Source organism: Hippoglossus hippoglossus, chromosome 11 (genome assembly GCF_009819705.1).
Source record: "Hippoglossus hippoglossus isolate fHipHip1 chromosome 11, fHipHip1.pri, whole genome shotgun sequence".
In the NCBI taxonomy this organism is placed as follows: domain Eukaryota; kingdom Metazoa; phylum Chordata; class Actinopteri; order Pleuronectiformes; family Pleuronectidae; genus Hippoglossus; species Hippoglossus hippoglossus.
Window position 1 is genome coordinate 9,348,948 of NC_047161.1, and position 23,913 is coordinate 9,372,860.

The 23,913-nt window shown below is 42.4% G+C and overlaps 1 protein-coding gene across 2 annotated transcripts; it reads left to right on the plus strand.

The window, feature by feature from the left end:
* The first annotated feature begins 1,493 nt into the window (after window positions 1-1,493).
* Window positions 1,494-21,681, plus strand: zbtb10 (zinc finger and BTB domain containing 10). 2 transcript variants are annotated; one of them, XM_034600395.1, is made up of 5 exons: window positions 1,498-2,503; window positions 9,127-10,153; window positions 15,204-15,269; window positions 17,457-17,632; window positions 18,537-21,681. In XM_034600395.1, the coding sequence occupies exons 1-5, from the start codon at window positions 1,856-1,858 to the stop codon at window positions 18,816-18,818; spliced, it is 2,199 nt and encodes a 732-aa protein (XP_034456286.1). In that variant the 5' UTR covers window positions 1,498-1,855; the 3' UTR covers window positions 18,819-21,681. The 2 variants fall into 2 exon arrangements, with proteins under 2 accessions (XP_034456287.1, XP_034456286.1); XM_034600396.1 differs by lacking the exon at window positions 15,204-15,269 and having other exon boundaries at window positions 1,494-2,503.
* Window positions 21,682-23,913: the final 2,232 nt, after the last annotated feature.

Sequence of the window (23,913 nt, forward strand, 5' to 3'; positions counted from 1 at the left end):
GAAAAGTCTATGCTGCTTCTAATCCTAATCAAAAGAGGAAATTTCTAAGATGAAAATATTGGTGTTTGTAAGTGTGTACAAAAGATTCAGTAAGAGTATAAAGAATGTTTGTAATGCAGTTTTAATACAAATAAAAAATGCATCAGATGAATTGTTGTTTTGGATGCATTATTTAGTTCATTGCACATCTCCATACTTGCTTCTCAAATCTGTTTCTGTTTTATTCTATTTTCCCCTTTGACAGTTGGCAATAAAATATTTGAAGAATGTTTTAATGATTTCACAATCAAAACAGTGGAACTTGAAAAACAGCTGGAAGGTTCATGTGAAGTGAACTATTGAGAAATCTCCACCAGATATTCAAACAAGTTAGGGTTTGAAAATATTTTCAATCACAGTGAGTGCAATGCACACTTATTTATTTCATACCTGACAGAACAGTTTGATATACATCATTCAGCAACTGGGAAATTAAATTTGCCAAACACAGTTGGTGTCTAATGTCAAGTTGGAAGCCAATGCCTCTATAAGCTGGAGCAATAAATAGATGAACTAATCATTCATGGTATACCTTATTGCCCCCCAGGGAATTTAACCATTACAGTGGGGACATGTAACCCCCCCACCTTGTAGTAATCAAAACCTTCCTGTTCACAAGCTGAGTGCAAAGCCCTTAATTGGACAGCATTGAAACTATACACCCAACTATGTCAGGCTTCACACACACACACACACACACACACACACACACACACACACACAGAGAGAGAGATAGGGAGAGAGAGAAAGAGAAAGAGAAAGAGAGAGAGAGGGAGAGAGAGAGGGGGGAGTTCACATGAAAGAGTGCCACCTGCTGGTCTTAAGGAACAGATACAGACCAGTGATACATGGTGATACGTTAGAATACTTTACTCTGGGCGATTAACATGTCACTGGTCTGTGGAGGATTCCAGTTTAACTGCTGAATGATCCCACACCACGTGACTTTGTTAAACTCATATGGCTTTTTTTTTAAAAGTTTAATCTCTAATACCTGTGTTATCTATCATTGTTTATTTACTCACTTCCTAGATATATAGGATAAATATACAATATAACATTAAGTATGTTATAATGGTGGCATATACTCTATGTTAAACTCAAGCTTTGGAGAAAGAAAACAGTTATAATACTGTAATTCAATATTAAAACGCAATTTCAGTTTTGATTGAATATCTAAAATAATAAATTCACATATCCACATATATTTAGGCTATATTGTATAGAAGCTGCTTTATAGATATGTTTATGAATATAATTTAACAAATGTGTAATAATCTTAACACTTCTAACATGTTTCTTTACAAGAGACATGTTATCTACAAGTTCCCATAGTGTTCTGGTATGAGTGTAATAAGGACGATATTCTATCCTCTGGGAGCAGAAGCGTGTCAGTGGGGAGCACTTGTCAGTATTCATGGCTCTGAGAGGACCAGCGGAGCCAGAGGAGCAGAAACATGCGGAAGATGGGTGCAGGCTGATCAACAGCACCCCCATCTTCCTTTAAAGCCGTCCCCTCCCTCTCCAGCCCCCCTTCTCTGCTCGAGGTGCATTGTGGGGAGGAAAGTCGTTGCCATTCGACCTCTGCGGGGCCTGCGCGGACGCAGTGAGAACCCTGAAATTCATTATGCCTTCAAAACCTCTATTTATTTCCGCATAACCTACATACTCTCACCGGGAGGGCCAGCGGCGGAGCAAAGCAACGACGACGGTTCATCTCTTTCGGGAAATACATCGTATGCACAGACGTTGTATTTTTTTTGTCGGAGGTGGATACTGTTGAGAAAGTGAAGATTCTAATACATATTAGGAAAAAATGTCCGGTGAGAGAAACCGCAGGTCGCTGGCTTTCCGAGGGGGTGGACTGGCCGGGTTAACGGGTTCCAGCGGTATCGGTGGGGGGAACTGTAACAGCTGGGAGGCCTGTCAAGACCGACATTTTAACGGGAACAGGCCGGATCAAGAGGAGGACAGGGATCTGGGGGCGAAAGGACCATCGCAGAGGAGAGTGGAGGGCGCTGGGTCTGTCAGCGATAGCACGGAACCCGAGGCGGAGGAAGACGAGGACCCGGAAGGGGGCAGCTGGACAGCCGCGGACGGCGACGATCGTGTCGGCTCGGTGGAAGCGGAGAACGGGACCAGGGAGGGGACAGCGGGGAACGGTCCCAACAACGCCGACGGCCAGGAGTCGGGAAGCGGCGCGACGGGATCCAGGAAATCTGGGGTAGAGATGAGACCGCAGACGCTGCTTCAGAAACACTCAGTGTTCCACGCTTCGTGGCTGCAAGAATTTCCATGGCTCAAATTTAGCCAGGAGACGGGACTCATGTCCTGCTCCTGGTGTCACAACATTGCCACTAAAAACAGCGACGAGCTGGTGAAGGGGAGTCGCAACTACAAGCGGGCCTTGTTGCTGAGACATCACCTGTCTTCTGAGCACGGGAGGAATGACCCCACCAAGCAGGTAACGTTAGCTCACGTCCATGACGCTTTCGCTTAGTTACCTGCGTCGCATTAAATACCTGGCACACACTTGTCTCCACACATGTCACTGTCTGTTTAGTTTGACACTCGTAATGAGCATTTTAACAACTTCTAAAACACGCGGAAGCCCAAACAAGGCTGTTGCCGGAGATTCCCAATCCCCTCTCGCGGCTAATTAGCTAGCATCTACCTGCTAACCCGAGCTAGCAACTAGCTTAGCGGACTAGCCGCCTGCAGCTCTGGCTGTCTTGTCGGAGGTGGAGGGCTGTGGAAAGCCCCTGGCGAGGCTAATGTCGACTAACTGAGTTGTGAATGGTGAGAAAAAAACAACACACGCGGCCACTTCTCGGCGTGAGAGATGTGGAACCTCTGATTCGAGTGTCTTGTCCCCACACCAGTTGTGGAAGACGCACCAACCTGCTCCAGTGTGACACCTGCTAGCCACTGTCACACCGGAGGCTGTGTCTCATACCGAGGAATGGACTGCATGTCACGGATAACTGTGAATCATGTCAGCCTCCTGCACGGGGTTAGCATCTACCATTGGTGGCATGGAGCACTTTGTGTTGTACATGCTCACTGTACAGACCCTTTAGTTGTGTCAGCAGCTGTCTTGATTGCTAGCTCGCGAAAGGTCACACAATGGCAAGGGCTCGACCCTAAAAGCCTTTGGGGAACCGCACCCCTATCCAACCCCCCCTGCCTTTGGCCTCTCATTCAGTTCTGCTGGCTCCAGATCCCGGGTGACCTCTGGCGCATTTCTTCTTCCTCCTCCTCCTCCTTCTCCTTCTCCTCCCTTTGGGGAGCTAAATTAGAGGCATTGTGCTAGAATGACCCCCCAAAATCCATAGATGGTGTCACTTGCAGGGCCGGACAAGAGGAGCAGAGTAAATCATGTCGCCCAGAGCCTGACAGCTTGCCTTGCCCATAGGCTGTGAAACCTTATGAATGGGCTTAAATGAGGGAAATTGATGCCAGTTAATAGAATGACATGGCATCACCTGACCCTGCCATCCACATATTTTTGTATTAATGGGCTCCAGTGTTGTACCTTTGGGGCATATCTTATGATTAGGGCCCCATCTTGCGTGCACAAGATTGGAGTCCTATGTCTCACTAATTGGAATTTATTCCTCATTTATTTGATTGGCATTTAAAGACAACGTGTTTAGCCTGCGCTTGAGGTGAAGTCATCGATAGTTGGTTTATTTAGTGTTTCTTTGATTGACTGCTTTTAATCGAAAGCAACCAGGCCAGCTTTATATTTGGTGAACTGTCTTCATTGATGTACATGAGGTGGTTTTTATTGGTTCATTATTTTTATTGCAGTGTCAGCAACAATTATTTACTATTATTTCAGTACCCTCGTAAACACCAGAATGTGTCGAAGAACATTTCTCCCATCAGTCCTATATTAGAAAAAAGAAATGCGGTTACTCACTGTTACTTGTACATTGCCACATCCAGCTTCATATCCTAACAGTGCTCTGAGCTGACAGGGGAATTAGGGGCTGGGTGCTATTTGACTCTAATTTGTGAGCGAAGAGGATTGCACTACTACATTTAGTTTCCTTCCTTTGTACACGCAATCACTAATCAGAATGACTTAAAGTGATCTGCTAACTTGTACACATCTCTAATTGGTAAGGAGAGCAGTAGGAGTGGATTAGGGGCTTGGTGTGGGTTTTCCCTAGCAACAAGGACCCCGTACACTGTACTCAGAGGTTATCCAGGGCATTGTGTCATGGAGGATAGAGCTGGGGAGATAACGTCCCATTGCTGCGTAACTGGAAACAATTTCTATTAAATAATTTCTTGCTGTTTTGGTATTCTTATTTGAAAATTCATTAGTTTATTTTGTAAGCCTTTTGAATAAAACTCTAATCCTTTTCATAAATACAGTACTGTGGAAATAATGAGCAGCCGTGTATGTTAAGCTAGGCTGCATTGTGAGCAGTACATTAAAGTGGAATTATGGTGGAGCGAGGCAACGTCTTGTCCTATTCACCCATTCCTGACGTTAGTCAGGCCTCTGCTGCATTCGTTAAAGCTAACTCGATTAGCCTTAGCACACCAGGGCAGCTGTGGTAAATGTGGGTCTCTTTGGAGAAGGGGGCCGTTGTCCTTAATTCTCTAGATACTGTCTTGTGCTCAGATTGTTCCTTATGCTCACTGGTTAAAGGTTAAGATGAGGCAAAATCAGACCATTGCGTCTCTGCGGTTAGATATGAGATCAGACCACATATCTGGAATCTGCACATCAGTTCATTCTTTAGAGACAGTTTTTTCCTTATGTTCAAAAATGAGTTAAATGGAATGATGAGACTAGAGTAGAACTCCCAGTTTCTCTGTAATTCAGAGGATTGGTTTATGACATGGGGCAAAAAACATGTTGCACCCACATTCGTTGCTGCAGACTAATTCCTTTTCATCACAATGTACAGAGAGACTATTCTACAACTGTAGTTCCATACACATCATGACACAGAGCTACACTGCATAATTATTGCATTAAGTTAGTGTCATTTTGAGCTCTCCACAGCTTTCCTCTTCATACACTCCCTCTTTGTCTCACCCACTCCTGTCTTCTCTTTTCTCTCTCTATTTGTTCTTTGTTTGAGCATCTATAGCAAATTAAATTCCCATCTCCTAACAGAGACACCTGCTCATGACAGTCCAGCAGTATCTGACCTACGTTCAATCCAGGACAGGAGAACGATCATGTAGTCAGGTTTGATAATTAGCATAGACCCATGTGGTTTAAGAACCAAAAACGTTTCCCCTGCATCACAGTGTTAGTCTAAATGGGCTGTATGATAAGATAACACACCCCTTATGAGAAATTCAAATACGAGGGGGCTATTGAGACATTTTCACCCCGTGATTCCAGTTAAGACAAACACCACACCCATTGTTAACAGTAAGTCTCCCCGTGTAGGGAAGGGGATCCACCCATTGCAGCCTAGTGTCTGCCAGAGAGATGGGATGTTTATTGGGGGCCACAGGTCAGGGGAATGGGGTGGGGTGGAGCCAGAGGGAGAATTCTTCTTGTTGAATCCATCAGTGACTCTACCCTCCCCTGTTTTTTTCCCCTCACTCTGCCTCTTCTGTTGAGGCATTGTTAGGAGGCCGGGAGACACTCGGTGCAGCCCTCCCACACCTTGGGCCAAACGCACACTGCGGTATTGTTCTATCATCTTGGGACAGACGGGTTGGGTGAGTAGGGGGGAGGGAGGTACAGTAGATATAGGGAGTTTTGGCAGGACTGGTGGAGTTGGCCTCGGGGCTGGGCTGGCCATGAGACTGGATTGATGCTGGGTGGGGATAGACGAGGGAAGGGATGGAGGCAAATGTGTGTGTAAAAGGTAAACAAAAACTGGCTCCAGTGGGTCATTATGTTGCATGGGTACGGTGCTGTATCACATGATCTGGTAGAGGTGTGTCTGAGAGTTTGTCATGGATCTGTTGGCCTTTGGGCTTTGTGGTTTGTTTGGGTTTGTGGTTTAGTTTTGTTGAAGGGCACTATTCTCTAATTGGCAGCATGACTTGACCCTGTTGTCTGTCAATCAGGAGGCTTGAATTTATGGCCATTTTGCTTTGTTTAATCCACCTGTAAATCAATTCTGATTGCTGGTTCACTGTAGCATCCATGTTTTATTCAGATTCTACTTCTCCTCCTCTTTTCCTCTTGGATTCCTTCACTGTCCGTCAGTCTTCCAGCCCTACCAACTCCGGCTCAAATAAAGAAAACTAGCCACGTCATAACTGGGGGAGGTTGATATTGTCCCCACATTCCCCGTTGGCTCAGGCTGGTTTTGCCTCCAGCATCTGTTGTGCAGGGTTGGTGTGCTGGTTCCTTAAAGCTCACACGTGGCACATCTGGAGAAAGGATGCTGCTGCTGCTGATGAGGCCAGTATGGAGCAACTTATCCAGTACCAGGCTGTCCTAGCTTGACTCCAATGTTGTGCAAGTGTGTACATACAACACACTCGCACAAAAAAGTCATATCAGAACTGCCAGGCGAAGTCTTACCTCTCTGGCCTGTTGCCTTGCTATGTGCGTAATGGATAAAAGCTGTGGGGAGTCATGGGGTTTGGGGGTGGGATGGCGAGTTGAAATGATAAAAGGGATCTACAAATTCTCCGGGTAGAAGAAGTCTGTGAATACTCAAGGTTTTTCAAAGGTGTTGGCTGTTTTATTCTGTTTAACCCACACTATCTGCCGACTATAAATGTTTGTTTGAAGGTATTGTTTTAGGAAGCTAAATGTAATTCATCTTCAATTAGCACTGCATTGTTTAAAGCTTATTCGGTGTAATCTTATCCGTAGCAGACAAAAGCAAAACAGGAAAAACTCAAAGCGCATCTAATTTGTCTTGTCGCGATAGCACTCATGCCCTTCACCACACCAATATATTCCTCCAGTGTACTCAACATGATGACCATGCCCCTCCAGAGGCTTTGATGTGTATATCATGTAATAATTTTTTTCCTCCCACTCCTCATCCCCTCCGCCTCACCCACATGCACCCTGGCTCCTTTCTATGCTTGCGAGTGGGAGCTGCTGTGTAATAAGAGAGTGAGTGCCTTTCACAAAGGCCCACAGTGAGTGGACAATGAGCCTCAGGGAGAACACGGGCCATTGTGAAGGCTAAAATGGGGTGACCCATCTCCTTCTCTCCGCAGCACTTGCTTTTCGTGCCCCCTCTGCTCCACATTTTCTTCTCCGCCCTTTTTCTCGAAGCTCAAGGTCTCACTCTCTGCCTCATGCTCTCAATCATTTCTTTGTGCATGTCTTATCAAGCTTTTCTCCTTTATGCTCCAACTATTTCACATCTTTTCACACTTAATTTTATCAGCTCTGTTTTTACTTTATCCATCATAACTCTGCACTTCAGCTCTTGTCTATTTTCTGTCTTTCTATCCTCCTTTTATTTCTCTTAGCCTGCAAAGCACTCCCACTTCTGCCCTCTCCCTCATTCTGCCTTTCATTTCATCCTATCTATCTCTATCTCTCCCTCATTCGGCCTTTCATTTCATCCCATCTCTCCCCCTCCAGCTGTGGCAGAGGATGATAAGCCCCCCTATACTACACTGTGTGCCCAGGCTGCCCTGGACAAGAGCTGCAGTGTGGAGGGAATATGGGTGGGGGCTGGGTGGGGACCTCAGAGAAATGGATTTAATCTGAATTACTCGAGCTGAAACCCCAGCTGTGTGTGTGTAGGCAGCTTGGTTTCTGTGTGTGTGTGTGTGCACATGCATGTGGGGTAAAAATGCAGGGCTCGAGCAATGTGAATTATTCTGGATTAGGACATCTGCTGTGCAATTTTAAAATGAGCCGGAGATGTATGCCACTGCATGTGTGCGACTTGTGGAAACACTACAATATAGACCACTACGCATTCTTGGTTTATATGCATGTTGGTTTTGTTTTTTTATTGGGCGCTGTATTTTGTCTGAAAGCATGTATATATTTACCTTAACCAGAACTATGTGGGTTATATGTGCCTTGCAAGCTTATACATGCACATATGTGTATACTCCCCTCTCATCTGCTCTGTACCAGGCTGGCCCTTTGCCCTGGTATGGGGGAGCAGGGGAGGAAGAATGGGGCTGTTACAGGGTAGTTCTTTACTACTGCCAGTTCCCCTCCCATCCTACAGTCAGGTTGTACCCTGTTTTGGAAACTCGTCAGGCCTCATTATGGCCTGTTTTACATCTACCCTATAAGTTAAAGGGAGGGGACATTTTACATTACAGAAGCTAAATGTGTTTGAAATCTTGAAAAACTACTTTCAAATTCTGCTTTGGAGGTAATTACCAAACTTGTAAGGGCACTGTCAATGCTCTTTTTGTTTAGATGACTTTTAAAACTAAGTGGTTTGCTAGAGTTACCAAAAATTTGAAGTTTAATTCTTCTCCAGCCTAAATAGATAGAATATTTTCGTATATTAAGTTCTGTTTATAACTAACGCAGTAAGCATAACATTTTCATGCCAGCCACAGTGAGTAAAAGTTTATTTCAGTGTTCATTGTTTAGCATCGTTTTTGTCATACAAACAAGAGTCAATAATGCTAATTTCGCAGACACAGTTGTCTTCCCAGTTACAGGCGTCATTTATTTATAAAATTCAATTGATCGAAAAGGTTTTTCCTAACATAACTAGGGCTGTGCCCTCTCAGACTAGAGCTAAACCTGATGAGAGATTTTACAGTAAATTAATGAAAGATAAAATCCCAAAGACCACTGAACAAAGCAGTCTACTGTATTTGTAGTTCTATGATACTTGTTTGTCTAGTTGTTGTGTACTGCAAGTTGGATGAAGAAAACAATTTGATCATAGGTCTGTGTAAAACTACACCTTTCATTACTCCACATACACCTCTTTCTTACCCTCACATAACAGAAGCCTGTCAAACTTGTTTCACCCCTACGGCAGGTGCTTTGGTGTCACGCAGGGAACCCCGTGTGTGTCTTTTGTAAAGACAGACATGTTACAGACAGGTTATACATGTATTTGTGCTTGCTTTTGCAAATAACTTGCTCTAGCATACAAAGGCTTCTCTAATCATTTTTCTCTCTACCTCTCTTTTACCTCAAAGGAGACGGCAAGGCCCTCAGACAACGCCAGCCCTTCCACTAACTGCTCAGAGGAAGACTACCGCAGCAAGACCAATGAGAACTCCTACTGTTACCAGCTTCTCCAGGAGCTGGACAAGCAACGCAAAAGTGGCATACTCTGTGACGTCAACATAGTTGTCTCGGGCCAGGTTTTCCGCGCACATAAAAACATCCTGGTGGCTGGTAGCCGCTACTTCAAAACCCTCTACTGTCTGACCAAGAGCGAAGACCAGGACCCGGCCACGGTCACGCACCTGGATGTTGCTGCTTTGCAGGGCTTCTCAGTTATCCTCGACTTTCTCTACTCCGGGAATCTTCTGCTTACAAGCCAAAATGCCATTGAGGTGATGACTGTTGCTAGTTACCTCCAGATGACAGAAGTTGTACAATCGTGTAGGGCTTTTATAAAGGATGCCCTGAATATCAGCATCAAGCAGGAGGCTCCAGATTCAGTGGTGGTGGATTACAATAAGCGGCAGATGGTTTCCAAAGAGGGACAGAGAAAGCTGGACCGGAAGCCGAGCAACTTCTGGGCCACAAGCATTCTGTCAAAGTTGTCGATCAAGGCCAGCAACAACCAAGGAAAAGATGCATTGGAAGAAGAAGATGACAACGGCAGGGTGAAGGAAGAGACCAGCGACATAGAGGTGACAGTGATCGGAAATGAGGGCTGTGCCCTGGTGACCCATGGAGCCTCTGGTAACTGGACCCACCAAAATGAGAACTCCTCTGATTCAGCAGAGACCAATGATACACGGTCGGCGGGTGACCAGGTCTTCGTCTGGAACGAGCCTGCCAAAGGTGGCGCTGCAGCAACACCTGCAGCAATAAAACGTGAGGCACCAGATGCGGCGGCCGGAAGCGGGCGGAGGAAAAAACAGACCACCACACGCCGTTTTGTCTACAACTTCCCACCAGAGCCTGAAGAGGGATTCGATGAGGGGATGTTCGTCCAGCCTTCGGCCTCCTACCCAAGAGAGGACTTCTCCTCCCTCTCTGAAAATGCTGGTAAGAGGCTCCTTTGCACTTTAACCACACCCCTCACACACACTCCACTCCCAGTCCCTTCCCCTGTAAAATATTGCATGTATAGCTTCACAGTTAAGTCATGAATTTCTTATTCCTATTCCTATTGCACAACACACTCTCTCAAAGTGAAATGTAGAGGCTCCTTTTTACAGTGCAGAGGTCTACACACAAGACTTGTTCGTAAGTTCTGCGTGTACAGTATAAAAATACATATTTTTCCTACTGGAAAACTAATACAAAATAGTCTAATAGTTTATATCTCTGTCCTGCATCTTATACACCATGTAGAACATTCAGTTAACGTTCAGCTTAACATGGGTTTAAGTAGCCTATAGTGCATAAAGCAGGCCAACGCGGCCAGGGTCAAAGAGCAGTATCATTAAAGGAGGTGGTGTTGGTAACTCTGTGATAACCAATCCTGCCAAACCTTGTTAAGATAAGAGTTTAGAAAGTAATAGAGGAAATGTTGAGAGAGAAGTGCAGTGGCATAGATTCTTAGCTCACAATTTTGGTGGCCCGTGGTTTCCCCTGCTCACTGTCTGCATCTCTGTATTGTGTTACAGATGTGAAACTTGGCATAAAACTGCTGCTAGTAGGAGACAGAGTAAACAAGCAGGCAGCATTAGTTCTGTCTGCACTATGTCCAATCAACTCAATCATTGGCTTCAGTATAATGTCTGAAAAAATAAATTACTGTCACACTCGAGAACTAAAATCATGCCAAGTTTTAAGTCTGCACCATCACATCAAATTAAAGTATTATAGAATGATTTACAGAATGTGATGCATATCCCCCATAAATGTCACATTTAATGTCTTTGTAATTGTGTACTAGCATTTAAAATAAAGGTATGAAATGCCTCTAAAATTTGGTCTTTACATGGGAAATATTGCCTCATTTATATGAATTAGCTGTCACTATTTTGTGACGTATCTAATCATGTCACAGGCACCAATAATGGAAACAGCGGACTGCCTGCAGGGGATAACACTGATGTGACCAATCAAATTATTGATCACTGCACGAAAATAATGGATTTTTAAGCCTTTAATCAACGTCCCGCTGTTGCACGGAACAATGTGGATATTTGGTTGTCAAGCTTTTCACCAGTTACTCACTCCAAGCCGTGAGCTCCACTAATCACTCCAGAGCAGGAGGGGGGGGGGGGCTTTTCTAAAGTTACGCCCACCTGGAGATCTGCGTTTCAGCACAGGAACGTGTTGCCACATCACTGCTGAGACTCGTTTCAAAGAAAAGATAAGACGTTTTGAAGCAAAGGGTGATTTAGATTGGCATGTCATGTTTCCTTGTAAATACTTAAAGAGTTGGAGATGGTTAAAAGCATAATTTGTCCTGCATTCATTTAAATCATAACTGTATGTCGTGGTTGGAAAAAAAACACTGAATCCCTTCGACCTTTTTAAGTGGCTTTCACTCATTCTTACTTTTGCTCTCCTTTCCATATTCTCTCTGTCTGTTTACCCTTTGACACCTTCCGCTCTATATCTCTTAATCCATCCATCGCTCCATCCTTCCTGTCCACGTACAGGGTACTGCTTGCAATAATCTCTTCTCTCAGCTCAAGCCTGCTCCTTCTGTCGGCCGCATTAAGCATGGCACTCCATGTAACTATAATGATATCACGTATCGAGGGGAGTGGTATGGACTTTGTGGAGGCGAAGTGAGGGGCAGATAGTGTGTGTAGCAAAAGGGAGAGAATTTTGTCTGTGTGTGAGAGAACGAGAAGCCCTCCCTAATGCAGGATAATGAAGAATGCAGGGGAAAGATTTCTTCCCCCAGGCCTCCCTAAATGCACTTCAATGCTCTTAGTGCCTCTGACTCCTCCTAGGGTTCTTTTTAATGTGTGCACAAAGTGGATCTGGGTGTTGTAGTAGCCTGGGCAGACCCTCACTTAGAGACTGAGTTTATCTTCAGTCTACAGCCTTTTTCTCTTCATGTGTTGTTGTAAAGCCCAATGTCTCTGATGCATACTATTTTTTTTTTTTTTTCAAATACAGCTTTTGAATAAGCTGTTAATGACAGTTTCAAATAGTTTGCCTTTCACATGTGAAGAACACAGCAGAAGATTGTATGAGTCTGACAAATTCACAAAAACAGGAAAATGATTCAGGCGATTCAGGCGAGTGGTGGCACCTGGGTAGAGCAAGCAGGAGGAAGGACATGTTAATGTATATCTGACTGAGTCGCTTGCTATCCCTGCAACTTGAAATTTTCTGCGTCGGTCTTTATTGCAGAAAGCTGTAACTTTGGACGCGCTGTTGTTAAACATGTGGAAGAGGTGGGGTCCAGAGAATCTGAGGATGGATTAAACTAGTAGAAATAAATGACAGTGGCACATTTAGAAGTTAAATGTTAAGGTTTTATTTGTGTGGGCAGATTAACAGCTGTGTCATACTGTTTACACTGTTTGTCACTTCCTGCTGTAAAAGGATGGTTTTCTTAACATTTTCTCAGTTCCCTTATGTAGATGCTAATCCTCAAATGCAAAAATGAGGTTGATCTAGGTGCATCACTAATGCCATAAAGTTGCTAAGACTGTTGTTTAGCTATTGAGGTTTGAGCTGATCTTATGTTGACTTGGGTGTATGTGATATTCTGCATTTGTACTTTTGCGTGTATTTGGGTTTAGTTGTAATATAGTCAGAGCACACAGAACAATATTAGTGTACAGTGCATATAATGATGGTCCAGTACCGACTATGGACAGATTATTGTCGAGGATTTCAGCTTGTGACGGTGTTTCCCACAATCCCTCCCTGCCGTCCACACTTGATCATTCTTGTATCGCATACAGTGCTCAATTGTTGGGACTTGCTCTGGATGTGTGTCACATGATGTTTAAAATGGGAGTTACGCTTTACTATATATTACATTACAAAGCAAAAATGAGAATGCGTATTTATTAGTCATGTCTGCTGTGGGTTATTAGATTATCCAATAAAGTTTTTAATATATGTATAGAGCGATTCAGTCATGCAGAATAGACTAAGGGGGGCTTTCCATTTTCCTCTTGGCCTTATACTAGGTGTCATAAGTTAATCTTTTGGAGATGAGATGCGCTCTGAAACTGGACCCAACCCTCTTGCACCATCAGTCGTTGCATATTTAAGTTTGAATACTGGCTGCCCCACTTTCCCTCTGTGAATACACACGCTTGACTTTCATTTTGCTTCGGTTTGATCTATGTGGTCATGCCCCAACGGCGGAAACATGGTCGCCAAAATGGTGCTGCTCTTCCTGTTGCTTTCTTTGTATTGTCACTTTCAAAATATGTGCTTAAGTCCTTTTTTTCTCTTTAGGAGGTTGTTAAACATCTCTGACTGCAACTCACTATCAGTCTTTATGAATCAATCTGCACATTTTTTTCTTGATTTAAAGGACCAGTGTGTAGGATTTGGGGGATCTATTGGCAAAAATGGAATATAATATTCATAGTTATTGTTTAACCTTAGAATGAGCCCTAAATATCTACATTTGGAGCAGGTCATCTTCCACAGTGTCTGTCATCTTGTATTGACATGTTTCTATAGTAGCCAAGAACAAAACTCTTCCTTTTATTTTAACTGACAGCCAATCCCAGGTACTTGGAAAGTAAGGGGTGGAGAGGAGGGGTATTCAGTTGGTTGCAATGTGCAACCTCACTGCTAGATGCCACTAAGTCCTACACACTGAACCTTTTAATCTGGTCTTTAAAATACCAGGAAACAGCCTGTCACAATTCCCTGCATTCCAATGGGACATCTTCATGTTTCATTTAATCCAACCAATTAACAGCAATGTTTTTTTTTTTTTATCCAACCACCAGTCCAGATCTCTTAGAAAAGCAGTTTAGAATTTTTATAATCAAACGTTCAACAATTATATATTTGGCATTTTAGTGGAACATATCTTAGCTGTAAATCAAGTATTTTAGCATTAAAATGTAACAAACTCTTAAAATAGCCAATCACACTTTTCTTCCGCCAAGTGGTGTTAACTGGTGTTAAACTGAAAAACGTCTGGTAATGATTTACCCAAAAAGAAAAAATGGTGACAAACACAACTTCAGAGCCAGCCGGACACTTTACAGAGTCACAGGAAGGCGAGTGTTGTGGAAAATGAGTTGTTGAAATATAGTTGAAAGTGAAGGGTGGTTTCATGTCTCTAAGTACTTTGCCATCGTTGTCTGCACTTACAACACTGAACCCGCAGCCAGCACTCACTCGTGGCCCATAAATTCTTGAGTCTTCTCCAAACAACTCAGTTGGATTGTTTAAAGGGTGGGTGCTGCACACAGAGCAGGTGAAACGCATTTGCATACACACCAGTCTCTGTAGGAGCGTGCACACAAACACACACCCACACACAGTAACCCCTCCCCCAATCCCCTGCGAGGTGCAAAGCTGCCAGGGGCAGTTCCCTACCCTCTCTAATCCACTCTAATGCCCTGGGGCTGTCCTCACTATTCCAAATATTGACCCAGGGAGAATAGACACACACACACACTCTCACAGGGGGCGTGTCTTTAATGGATTCGGAGCGCTGATGCTGGAGGAACCAGACACGCACACACAAACACAGGTGCTCACACAAGTGCTCACAAAAGCTGAGTGTAAGCTGAGCCGGTGTGAGGGCTCGACTCTGTCGTTCTCTAATTAACCCCCTCCCTCTCCACTGGAGCCCTGGTTACAGCAGTAGTTTGCTGCTCTGGCCTGAGGTTCACGCTGCTTTACATATAGTAGGGACGTGTGTGTGTGTGTGTGTGTGTGTGTGTGTGTGTGTGTGTGTGTGTGTGTGTGTGTGTGTGTGTGTGTGTGTGTGTGTGTGTGTGTGTGTGTGTGTGTGTGTGTGTGTGTGTGTGTGTGTGTGTGTGTGTTGTTAACTGAAACTCCCATTGTTCCATGTGGGAGGTGGTTAGTTTTGTACACAAGGCATTGTGAGGTGTGTGTGCACCCCCCACACTATCAACCACCTCTCATCTCTCTTTCTCCCTCTCACTTCCCTTGACCCCCCCCTCCCCTTTCCCAGAGCTGGCCAATCAGATCCAGTATAGCATCATCCAAGACTTGCAGCAAGGCGAGTCCTGGGAGAATGGTAAGATGCCGCACTCTCAAGACTACTACTAAAATCTTGATTCAGGATTCGTCCACACTACTGCCTTTTAAGTTTTAAAACACATAACTGTTGCTACGTCCACACTACCGCGGTTTTCAAGCCCCAAAAACTCATTTTGGACGCTGGCCCTATTCAACTTTGGGGTTGCGTTTGAGTCTGCACAGACACAGAGATAGAGACTTTTGCAAACCCTGTGGTAGAAACCACATTTGCTGCCTAACTGGGTCTTATTTGTCACAACTCGACTACCAGTTTATATTCAGTATCCGTTCTATGTTGTCATCGGTCAAAGGAAAAAATCCCCACCCTTACTTTTCTTCATTGCTATTACTTTTTCAGAGTATTGTCTGTAACCAAGCAACCAACTGCAGAGCAGACTGTGAGTGTGGGTCGTCCATTCAGTATGTTTCATTTTGCATGTTCAGTCATTGTGGATGGTGATAAAGCAGCTGGTATAAAACCAGATGAAACTAAACTATAACGTTATACGGTTTGTGCAGATCAGTTGCTATGGCCACAGTTTGACTACTATGGTATCAATACCTGTTATTATAAAGTAGGCATATATTACTGCAGAAACCATACACATCTATCTTGCTATAGACCGCAGCTCAGGACTAGTAGTTATTTAATTCTATTATTATCCAACAATAAATTAGTTCCTTAAAGACCATGCATAAAGTGGGTATAGAAAATGAATGGATGCTGTTTCCATGTCACCTCGTTTTTTTTTTCTCCGACACAATGACCAACGTGGGGGTAGATCTCGATTGAGAGGAGCCGACCTCCATTGTTCTATTATAAGCCTGATGTACCAGATGACATGGGGTCATAGCCATTCACCTGCAATATGTACAAGTCTATTTGTCCATAAAGAAAAAAGAGGAGCTCATGTTTATGTAATGATTTCAGTTTGTACCTACTCACGCTTCATGTGTATAGATGACAGTGAAAAGTGAGTCCTAAGCCTCTAATACCTACGTTAACAGCTTATTACACTTCGACAAGTAGTCTCCTTGCCTCACACACGTATATACATGCAGAGTGAATACACAGGTGACCTGCTTCTCATCAACCCTCCTCCCCCTGGCAACCCACCCTGACAACGCCTCTGTTGTGTGCTCCCTGGCTCAAACAAAAGGCCCGAGCCTGTTACCCCACTCTCTCTCTCTCTCACTCTCTCTCCCTCTCTCCAGTGAAGACTAACACTCAGTTTGGAGCCTTTTCAAAATCAATACTTGGCTTATTTATTTTTAAGCCCTGCTGTCCTCAGTTGCTTGTTAGCATAAATGTCCCTGGAGGGATAATGAAAGAAAGTGCTTGTATGAGGACATCTTGATTTCTTTATTTTACAGACAGAAATAAAATTAAGAACATTTACTCCATCGAATTGAGACACTGAGTGCAATCATAGTACATAAATAAAATATGAGTATCAATGAAAAATAGTAGCATTGTGCTCATTCATGTTTTAGCTCGTGTGTTGCTAAGATTTTTTTATTGGAACATAACAGATCCATATGCACTTAAGATGTGTTTATTCGTCATGAGATTATTAGTTGTTACTCTATTATTTCTATTGTAATAGAAGCTATTCCACTCGTAATTTCCACAATTAAATTGTAAATGAAACTGCATGTTTATTTTAATGTCGTACAACAACAGATCCATGTTGATGCTTTACATGCTCTGCTTATATGAGCCTGTATCCTCTCTTGACATCGCCATGGTGAGACCTCCAACATCATTTAAATTGAACTGCAGACAAGCGCCAGTTACTTAGCAACAGTGACAGAGCTGGACTGTGAAGCCACTGTAATCACCTGCATTTCTGCAGTTTAACAAACTTCCACAGATTCGTCTGTGATGCTTTAAACTTAGTGGTTTGTGTTCTCTCTAATGGTCATGGCATCTCGACTCCATGATTTGATGCAGACAGGATATTGGTTCCTGACACACCCGCTCACTCATCGGAGTTAATAGATGCAGCTTTTATGATAATTGCCTGGTTCCATCTCAAGCTTATTAGTTGAGAGTACATCCAGTCAAATTACAACTTCACTCAAAGATGTAAAGCTAATGATCTGATCCTGGTGCTGCTAAATCTAATTCCTGACCTGACCTCTGGCTTCATGTCTATATTTCTGTTTTTCTCTCTGCTCCCAGGTGAGTCCTCACACCTAGCCCTCAATAAGCTCAAGTGCCCCCACTGTAACTACATCGCCAAGCACCGGCGCACGCTCAAGAGGCACCTGATCATCCACTCAGGCGTTCGCTCATTCAGCTGCGACATCTGCGGCAAGCTGTTCACCCGCCGTGAGCACGTAAAGAGACATTCCCTGGTGAGTCCGCACATGTACACTCGCAATATACTCTTCTCTCAGAACACCACGTAAGATCCATTCACCTTTTTCTGGTGAACACTACTGTGTCTCGGGCCACTTTTTATATTGTTTCACCTTCATGGTGTTTGTATGACAGATTTTGTTTCATCGTGTGAGTGAAAAGAGATATCTTTAACATTTCATCTCATCTAATGCAGGGAGCACATAGGGTTTCTTGCAAAGTGGTGCAAAATGAATGGATTTTTGATACTGTCCTTCATCCCATATGTTTATTATAAAGGTTTTGTAGATTATTACTGGCAGCACATTTTGACAAAAACAAACAATCAGAAATTTTTTATAGACTAAAGGTTAATTGACTATTGTTATCAGCTAAATGTTGTTTTATGCTCATGTTCCCTGTGGAGATAAAAGAACAGAAGTACATTTGTTCTTTGTTATGAAGGAATAGTTCAACATTGAGAAAAATGTGCCTATTAGCTTTCTTGCTGGAAGAGAGTGATATCAAAATATGCATGTATATAGGTAGATAAATATGAAGCTACTGCTAGCAGCCAGATGGCTTAAGCCTTACTGCTTGATTTCCTCAATTACAGATATGTGCAGTGTAAAACGTCAGGGGGCACCTCAATACTCCATGCACCTTCATCTTTATTCTGATGGTCTGGAGCTAAAGGGAGTTATCGCAGATCAGGGGCTTTTGTCTGCGACTTGCAAAACTCGTCTTCGATTGGCAAATCGGGCTGAAAATCGTGTAGCGTGAACTAAGCTTTAACTTCCCAAAACTGTACCTGTAAATGTCATATTGACAAATAACTAGTGATTCCAAACTTCAAATGACTAATCTGACTTCTTCCATCTCCTTGACTTTCCTGTTTCCCTCTCTCCATCTCTCTCTCAGGTGCACAAGAAGGACAAAAAGTACAAGTGCATGGTGTGCAAGAAGATCTTCATGCTTGCAGCCAGCGTTGGAATCCGCCATGGTTCACGGCGTTACGGTGTGTGCGCGGACTGCGCTGACTCGCACCAGGCCACTCAGGAGGGCCTGGAGGGCATGGAGTTCCCTCGCGACGAAGACTTCGAAGGCGAGGAAGGGGACGACCTGGAGGGGGATGAGCCTACCGACAATGACCAATCAAATTGGGGTGAGGGCAACGCTGGTGCTGCCCAGGAAAAGGACTAAGAATTTTAAAAACAAGCTTGAGAAACAAAATTAAAAAGTTGATGTTTAATATATATGTATTCAAAAATCTAGCTGGTAAACAATCAACTCCAAAGTGCTATCAAACCTTGAGGTTACTTAATTGTGCAAGTATATGACGAAGAGATGGGTTAAGAAAAAGCTTTGGTAGAGTGGGAACTCCAAGATGTACAGATTTTATTATTGTTAAAATGTGTCCAACTCTGGGCCCAGAGCCCACAAGAGAAAGATTCTAACGACTAATAATATGATAAATCAGGTTTTTGGTGATGTACTTTTATTTCCTGTTATTTCGGGGGAGAGTTGGGCAGGGTGATGACGTAGTTTTTGTGTTGGGGGGGGTTAGGCCAATCATCTAAAAAAACGTAGAAAAAAAAGAACTGTTAATTATTTAATTTATGAAGAGAGGTTATTATGGTCTTATCAAATGCTCTAATTTTTATTTCTGTTTTTGTCTGCAGCCGAGGCACAGTCATGGCTGCTGCTTTCGTCTCAATCTGAGAGTATATTGCTTGGTGCTTGTAGAAGTACACGGAAGAAGAGCATTATTGCCGACAGGAAGATTTTTAACTTGCTCTGTAGATCTTGTTTAGATGCGCTGAATATTATATTATTCTTTTTCTCTCTTTTGTTCTTTCTTTCCCTGCAAAGATCTTGGAACCAAAAAATCTGTTTTGTGACTCTAATGTATGACAGCCATATTTATGATTAATTTAAGAGGGCTGTGATATGATGCCAAACAGACCGCACACCAAGATTTAGCAGGATACAAAAACTACTGAATACGCTAAAAAAAAAGAAAGACGTGAGGTTTTTTTTGTTAAGCGGGATAAAGCGATTAATTTAAAAAAAAAAAAAATAGAAAAGAAGCGAAAGTACAAGGGGAAATGTTATTGCTAGCTTTATACAAATCACGGCGTCACAGTAACACTTTATTAAAAGCATTTGACTTTCACTTAAAGCTTGAATTTTGCCAAATGACGAAACGTTTGGTGCTGTAATGCTTGTTGCAGAATACTGGACCTACAGGCTATATATGATGTTTATAATCATAAAGCTTAAACTGACTCAGTTATACATATGTAATCAGCTTAAACTATAGAACACTGTTGTGCTACGGCGACTATCAGGTAATGCTTTGCCATTATTTTTAAGCTTTGTATTTTATTTAATGCAAACACACACACATGCCATTTTGTAGAACTACCGGCAGTACTTGTAATTGACGTTCTAAGGACCTAAGTGGACATCGATACCTTTATACGTTTGTTTATATTTGGTACTGAGTTATATAATAAATACAATATATAAATATATATATATATATATTTTGAATCACTTGAACGTTGGCTGTGAGGGAGAAATGTGCAGAAAGTCATGATGTGTGATGTTTTAACTCCATTTTTCATGTGTAAAAGGCATACAAGATGTCATCTGTTTAATTTGATGTAAGTTTGTTTTTATTTCTTAGGTCTGCCAGGTAGAAAAACACTTTGTTCCACAAAAAGTGAAGCTCTATGGCACCTCATAGACATGCACTTACTTTTGCGTTCATGAGAATAATTTTTCTTTTTGTTTTGTTTTTCTTGCTTCCCCAAAAAGCGGGTCTGAATGGAACTATATATATACAAAAAACAACTGTTGTGTCTTTCTTCCAATGCGCAACTTTTTTTATTAGACATTTTGTTTTGTTATTTAATATTATATATTGACTCCAAAATGCAATCAAGACTGTTAATTTCTATTTGTCCAACCAAAATTGTTTTTTTTAATTATTGTTGAAATATAATGTATAAGAAAAGCCAGGTGAAAACTTGCGTAGTGTAGAAAATCCTTGCTCGTGTCTGTAATTGTTGAGATTTTTAAATGTTTATATGCGACAGAATCATTCACTTTACCCTAGATACATATTTTGTTTTAATTTGTTCTTTCCAACGACGTTTCCTTCTCAATTGTTTTTTTCATTAAGCACATATTTTCTAAAGAAACATGGATTGTTTGCGGGTTAAAACCTTGGAACAGCAGTATCTGTTCATATGCAGTGGATTATTATACAGTTATGTACTGAAGTGCTAATGATACAGACAATGTGTAACTTCCCTTTACTCTTAGTGGAAGAAGAGCTATTTTAAGTCATAGAGATGTTCATCCTCTTGGTGTCACTTTTACCTTCAAATCACTGTGGGAGGGGTTATATTATGGATATATATATATATATGTGTGGAGATATATGAGATAAATATATATATATATATATGAAGAAAATATTATTTAACTAGTGGATTTACTTAATGGAACACATTGACAGTCAGCCACAAACCTCCTGATGTGGTGGTTTATTTCCGTGAACTTAAACCTTCCGCTTTCTCTCTCTCTCTCTCTCTGTTCACGCTGTGTGCTTGTTCATCACGCCATCCTGTTGTCTTGTTTGTTCTTTTTATACTATTTACCATCCTACTGATTTTACTGTAATGAATGAAACTCAAAAACTATGATGTATCATTTTAGATTTTATGCTGTATTTGTTATATGGACAAAAAAAAAAACACGAAAAACAAAGCAAAAACACTACAGATGTAAAGCAGAGGTTTTTTTTCCCCAGCTGTATTTTTTTACGCTGTTGCAAAAGGGTTGTATTTTTCAATTTCTCTCGAACTTTAACAGTGATGCAAACTCGGGCCGCGCCTCAGTGCCCTCTGAACACAAAGCAAATTCAGGTTACTCTTTTTACGTTTTTATCAAAGGTTTTCAAAGATGGAATTACATTCTCCTCTTTCCTCTCTGAATTGTACTACTGTTCCTCTCTCTACTACATTTTACGAATAAAACTTTGATATTGCTTTAACCTTTTTGTCCACTCATTCTACTGTATTGATACATTTGTTCTTCTATACGTTTATACAGGAGCAAACTTATTTATGTTTGGAAATAATGATTTCAAGATGAATCCTTTCAAAACCCAGATTGATACAGTTATATATAACTACAGAAGTTTTGGTTTCACCAGAGGTGGAACTCTCTTGACCTATTCCACATTCTCTGAAAACAATTGCTTTATAATTACTATCACACACTTGTTAATTATCTGGTTAACTTTATTGATCCCGTTAAAGAGATGTTATTTAATTGTATTTATCTCTTTGGTGGCAGGTGCACAGTACCCACATATAGCTGGCTCATTCCAGCACTAGACGAAGTAAACAAATGCTTTGTTTAATTGAAGATATACAGCGATGTAAAAAATAAATACAATTTTAGTAAAATTACATGAATAAAATGTGCTTGAAGTGCCAAGAGTAAGAATATTTATCCTGTCAATGATTTATTATTTCATAACAATACTAGTTACTGATGGATCAGTGTGAGCACATTTTAAAAAGAACAACGGTTAATATTGAAGTAGAGGCTGAAAGAACTGCAGCTTCAGATACGCTGACTCTTACATTTCCCATGGTGACGCTCAGCAGAGCCTCTCAACCACCAATATGTCTGCTGAACCCACACATTCACTTTGGAGCTCAACCCTTCTGCTCAAAACATTTTCATAGGGACACACCTGTGGTTAGGACTCAGCAGCAGGGTGACGTGCAGCAGGGAGTCACAGGCCTGGTGATGAAATGGGATGATTAGAGCTTCACTGAGAAGCTGCACACCTTTAAGTCAAGGCAGAGAAGTTTGTTTTTAAATTCTGTCATAATCCAATGAGAAGTTTTGAATCATGAATTTATCCTCTCCCTCTCTAAAAGCCGCAGTGCTGCCACCTGCTGTTGGAACCCTACCTAACCCATCCTTTTGTTTTTCTCTCGGCTGACAACAGGTGGCAGTAGATCTCTTCACATGTCCTCCCGCACACTCGCAGTCCGCTCAGCTCCTGCACTGCCCCAGTTACTCAGCGAGGCCACTGATGGATTGAAATTGATTGACGCAGTGATGCATTATGGGTCTAGCACTGAGGTTGCAGGTTTTTCGCCAGTAAAATGCACGGTAACCGCTTTTGCCTGCAGCAGTGCAGTGACTGTCCTGCGCATATAGTCACAGCAACAAGTGCTAAATGCCGTTAATGCTTCTATATCAGATGCCTCATGCATGAATGTGGGTTAAAACCTTTTGGCTGATGAATGGGTCGTATAGACTGGAGGATTTATTTTACATGTTTATTGTGTTGTTAAATCTTTATAATGTATTTTAATATATATGCAAAATTCCATGCATATAGTGAACATTCTCTTTTCATATTTTCTATTTGCATGATGAGCAGAATTCAAAGTGTGGGTTTCACCACACATGCGTTTTTCACAGTCAGATTAACTGATGCTACAGTTTTCTTCTTTTATCGGATGTTATCCAGTTTGGCTCTTCGACAGAAAAACAGTGTGAAACAAATGAAGAATGCAGTAAAAGTACACTCTACTGACATGTGTTTGTCACACTGGTTATCTGTGGTACACGTTGTACTGTAACTGTTTATTATTGTGTGTTTATGTCTTCGTGGGCATGAGTGCTGCCGGGTGTTTGAGTGTATTTGTACACACACAGAAGCAGTCATCAAACACTGGCCTTGTGGGCAGCCACACACTGCTCTATTCTTTTCCCTACGTGTGTGTGTGTGTGTGTGTATTGACGTACATGTGTGTGTGCACAAGCCTCCTTCCCATTCACAGGGCCTTTTGTGTGGGTGTCTGTCAGCGGTGTTGTCTGCAGGCAGGCCCCCATTGTGTTGAACCACTGCTCCTTATTGACACAGGGCCCCTGGCACTTGGTGTTCCCATGGCCCCCCGGCCGCAGCGGACGGAAGGCTGAAACCGGAGCCCCGGACCTGGGGAGAGTTTGTTTGCACTCCCCTTTCTCTCCCTTGGTGCTTGCTGCTAGAACTTGGTTCCACAGGGACGGGGCTAAGCGGATGGCGGCATCGTGCAAGTGTATGTGTGGACTGGGGAAGTTTCTGTCTGTGTGTGTGTTTGTTAAATTTAAGGAAGACAGGTAGTCATGTAGTCGCAGCTGCTGAGAGGAGAACCCCAGTGTACCCAACTGTGTGGGTATGAAGCATGTATGATGCTGACCTTCACGGAGTAGTGGT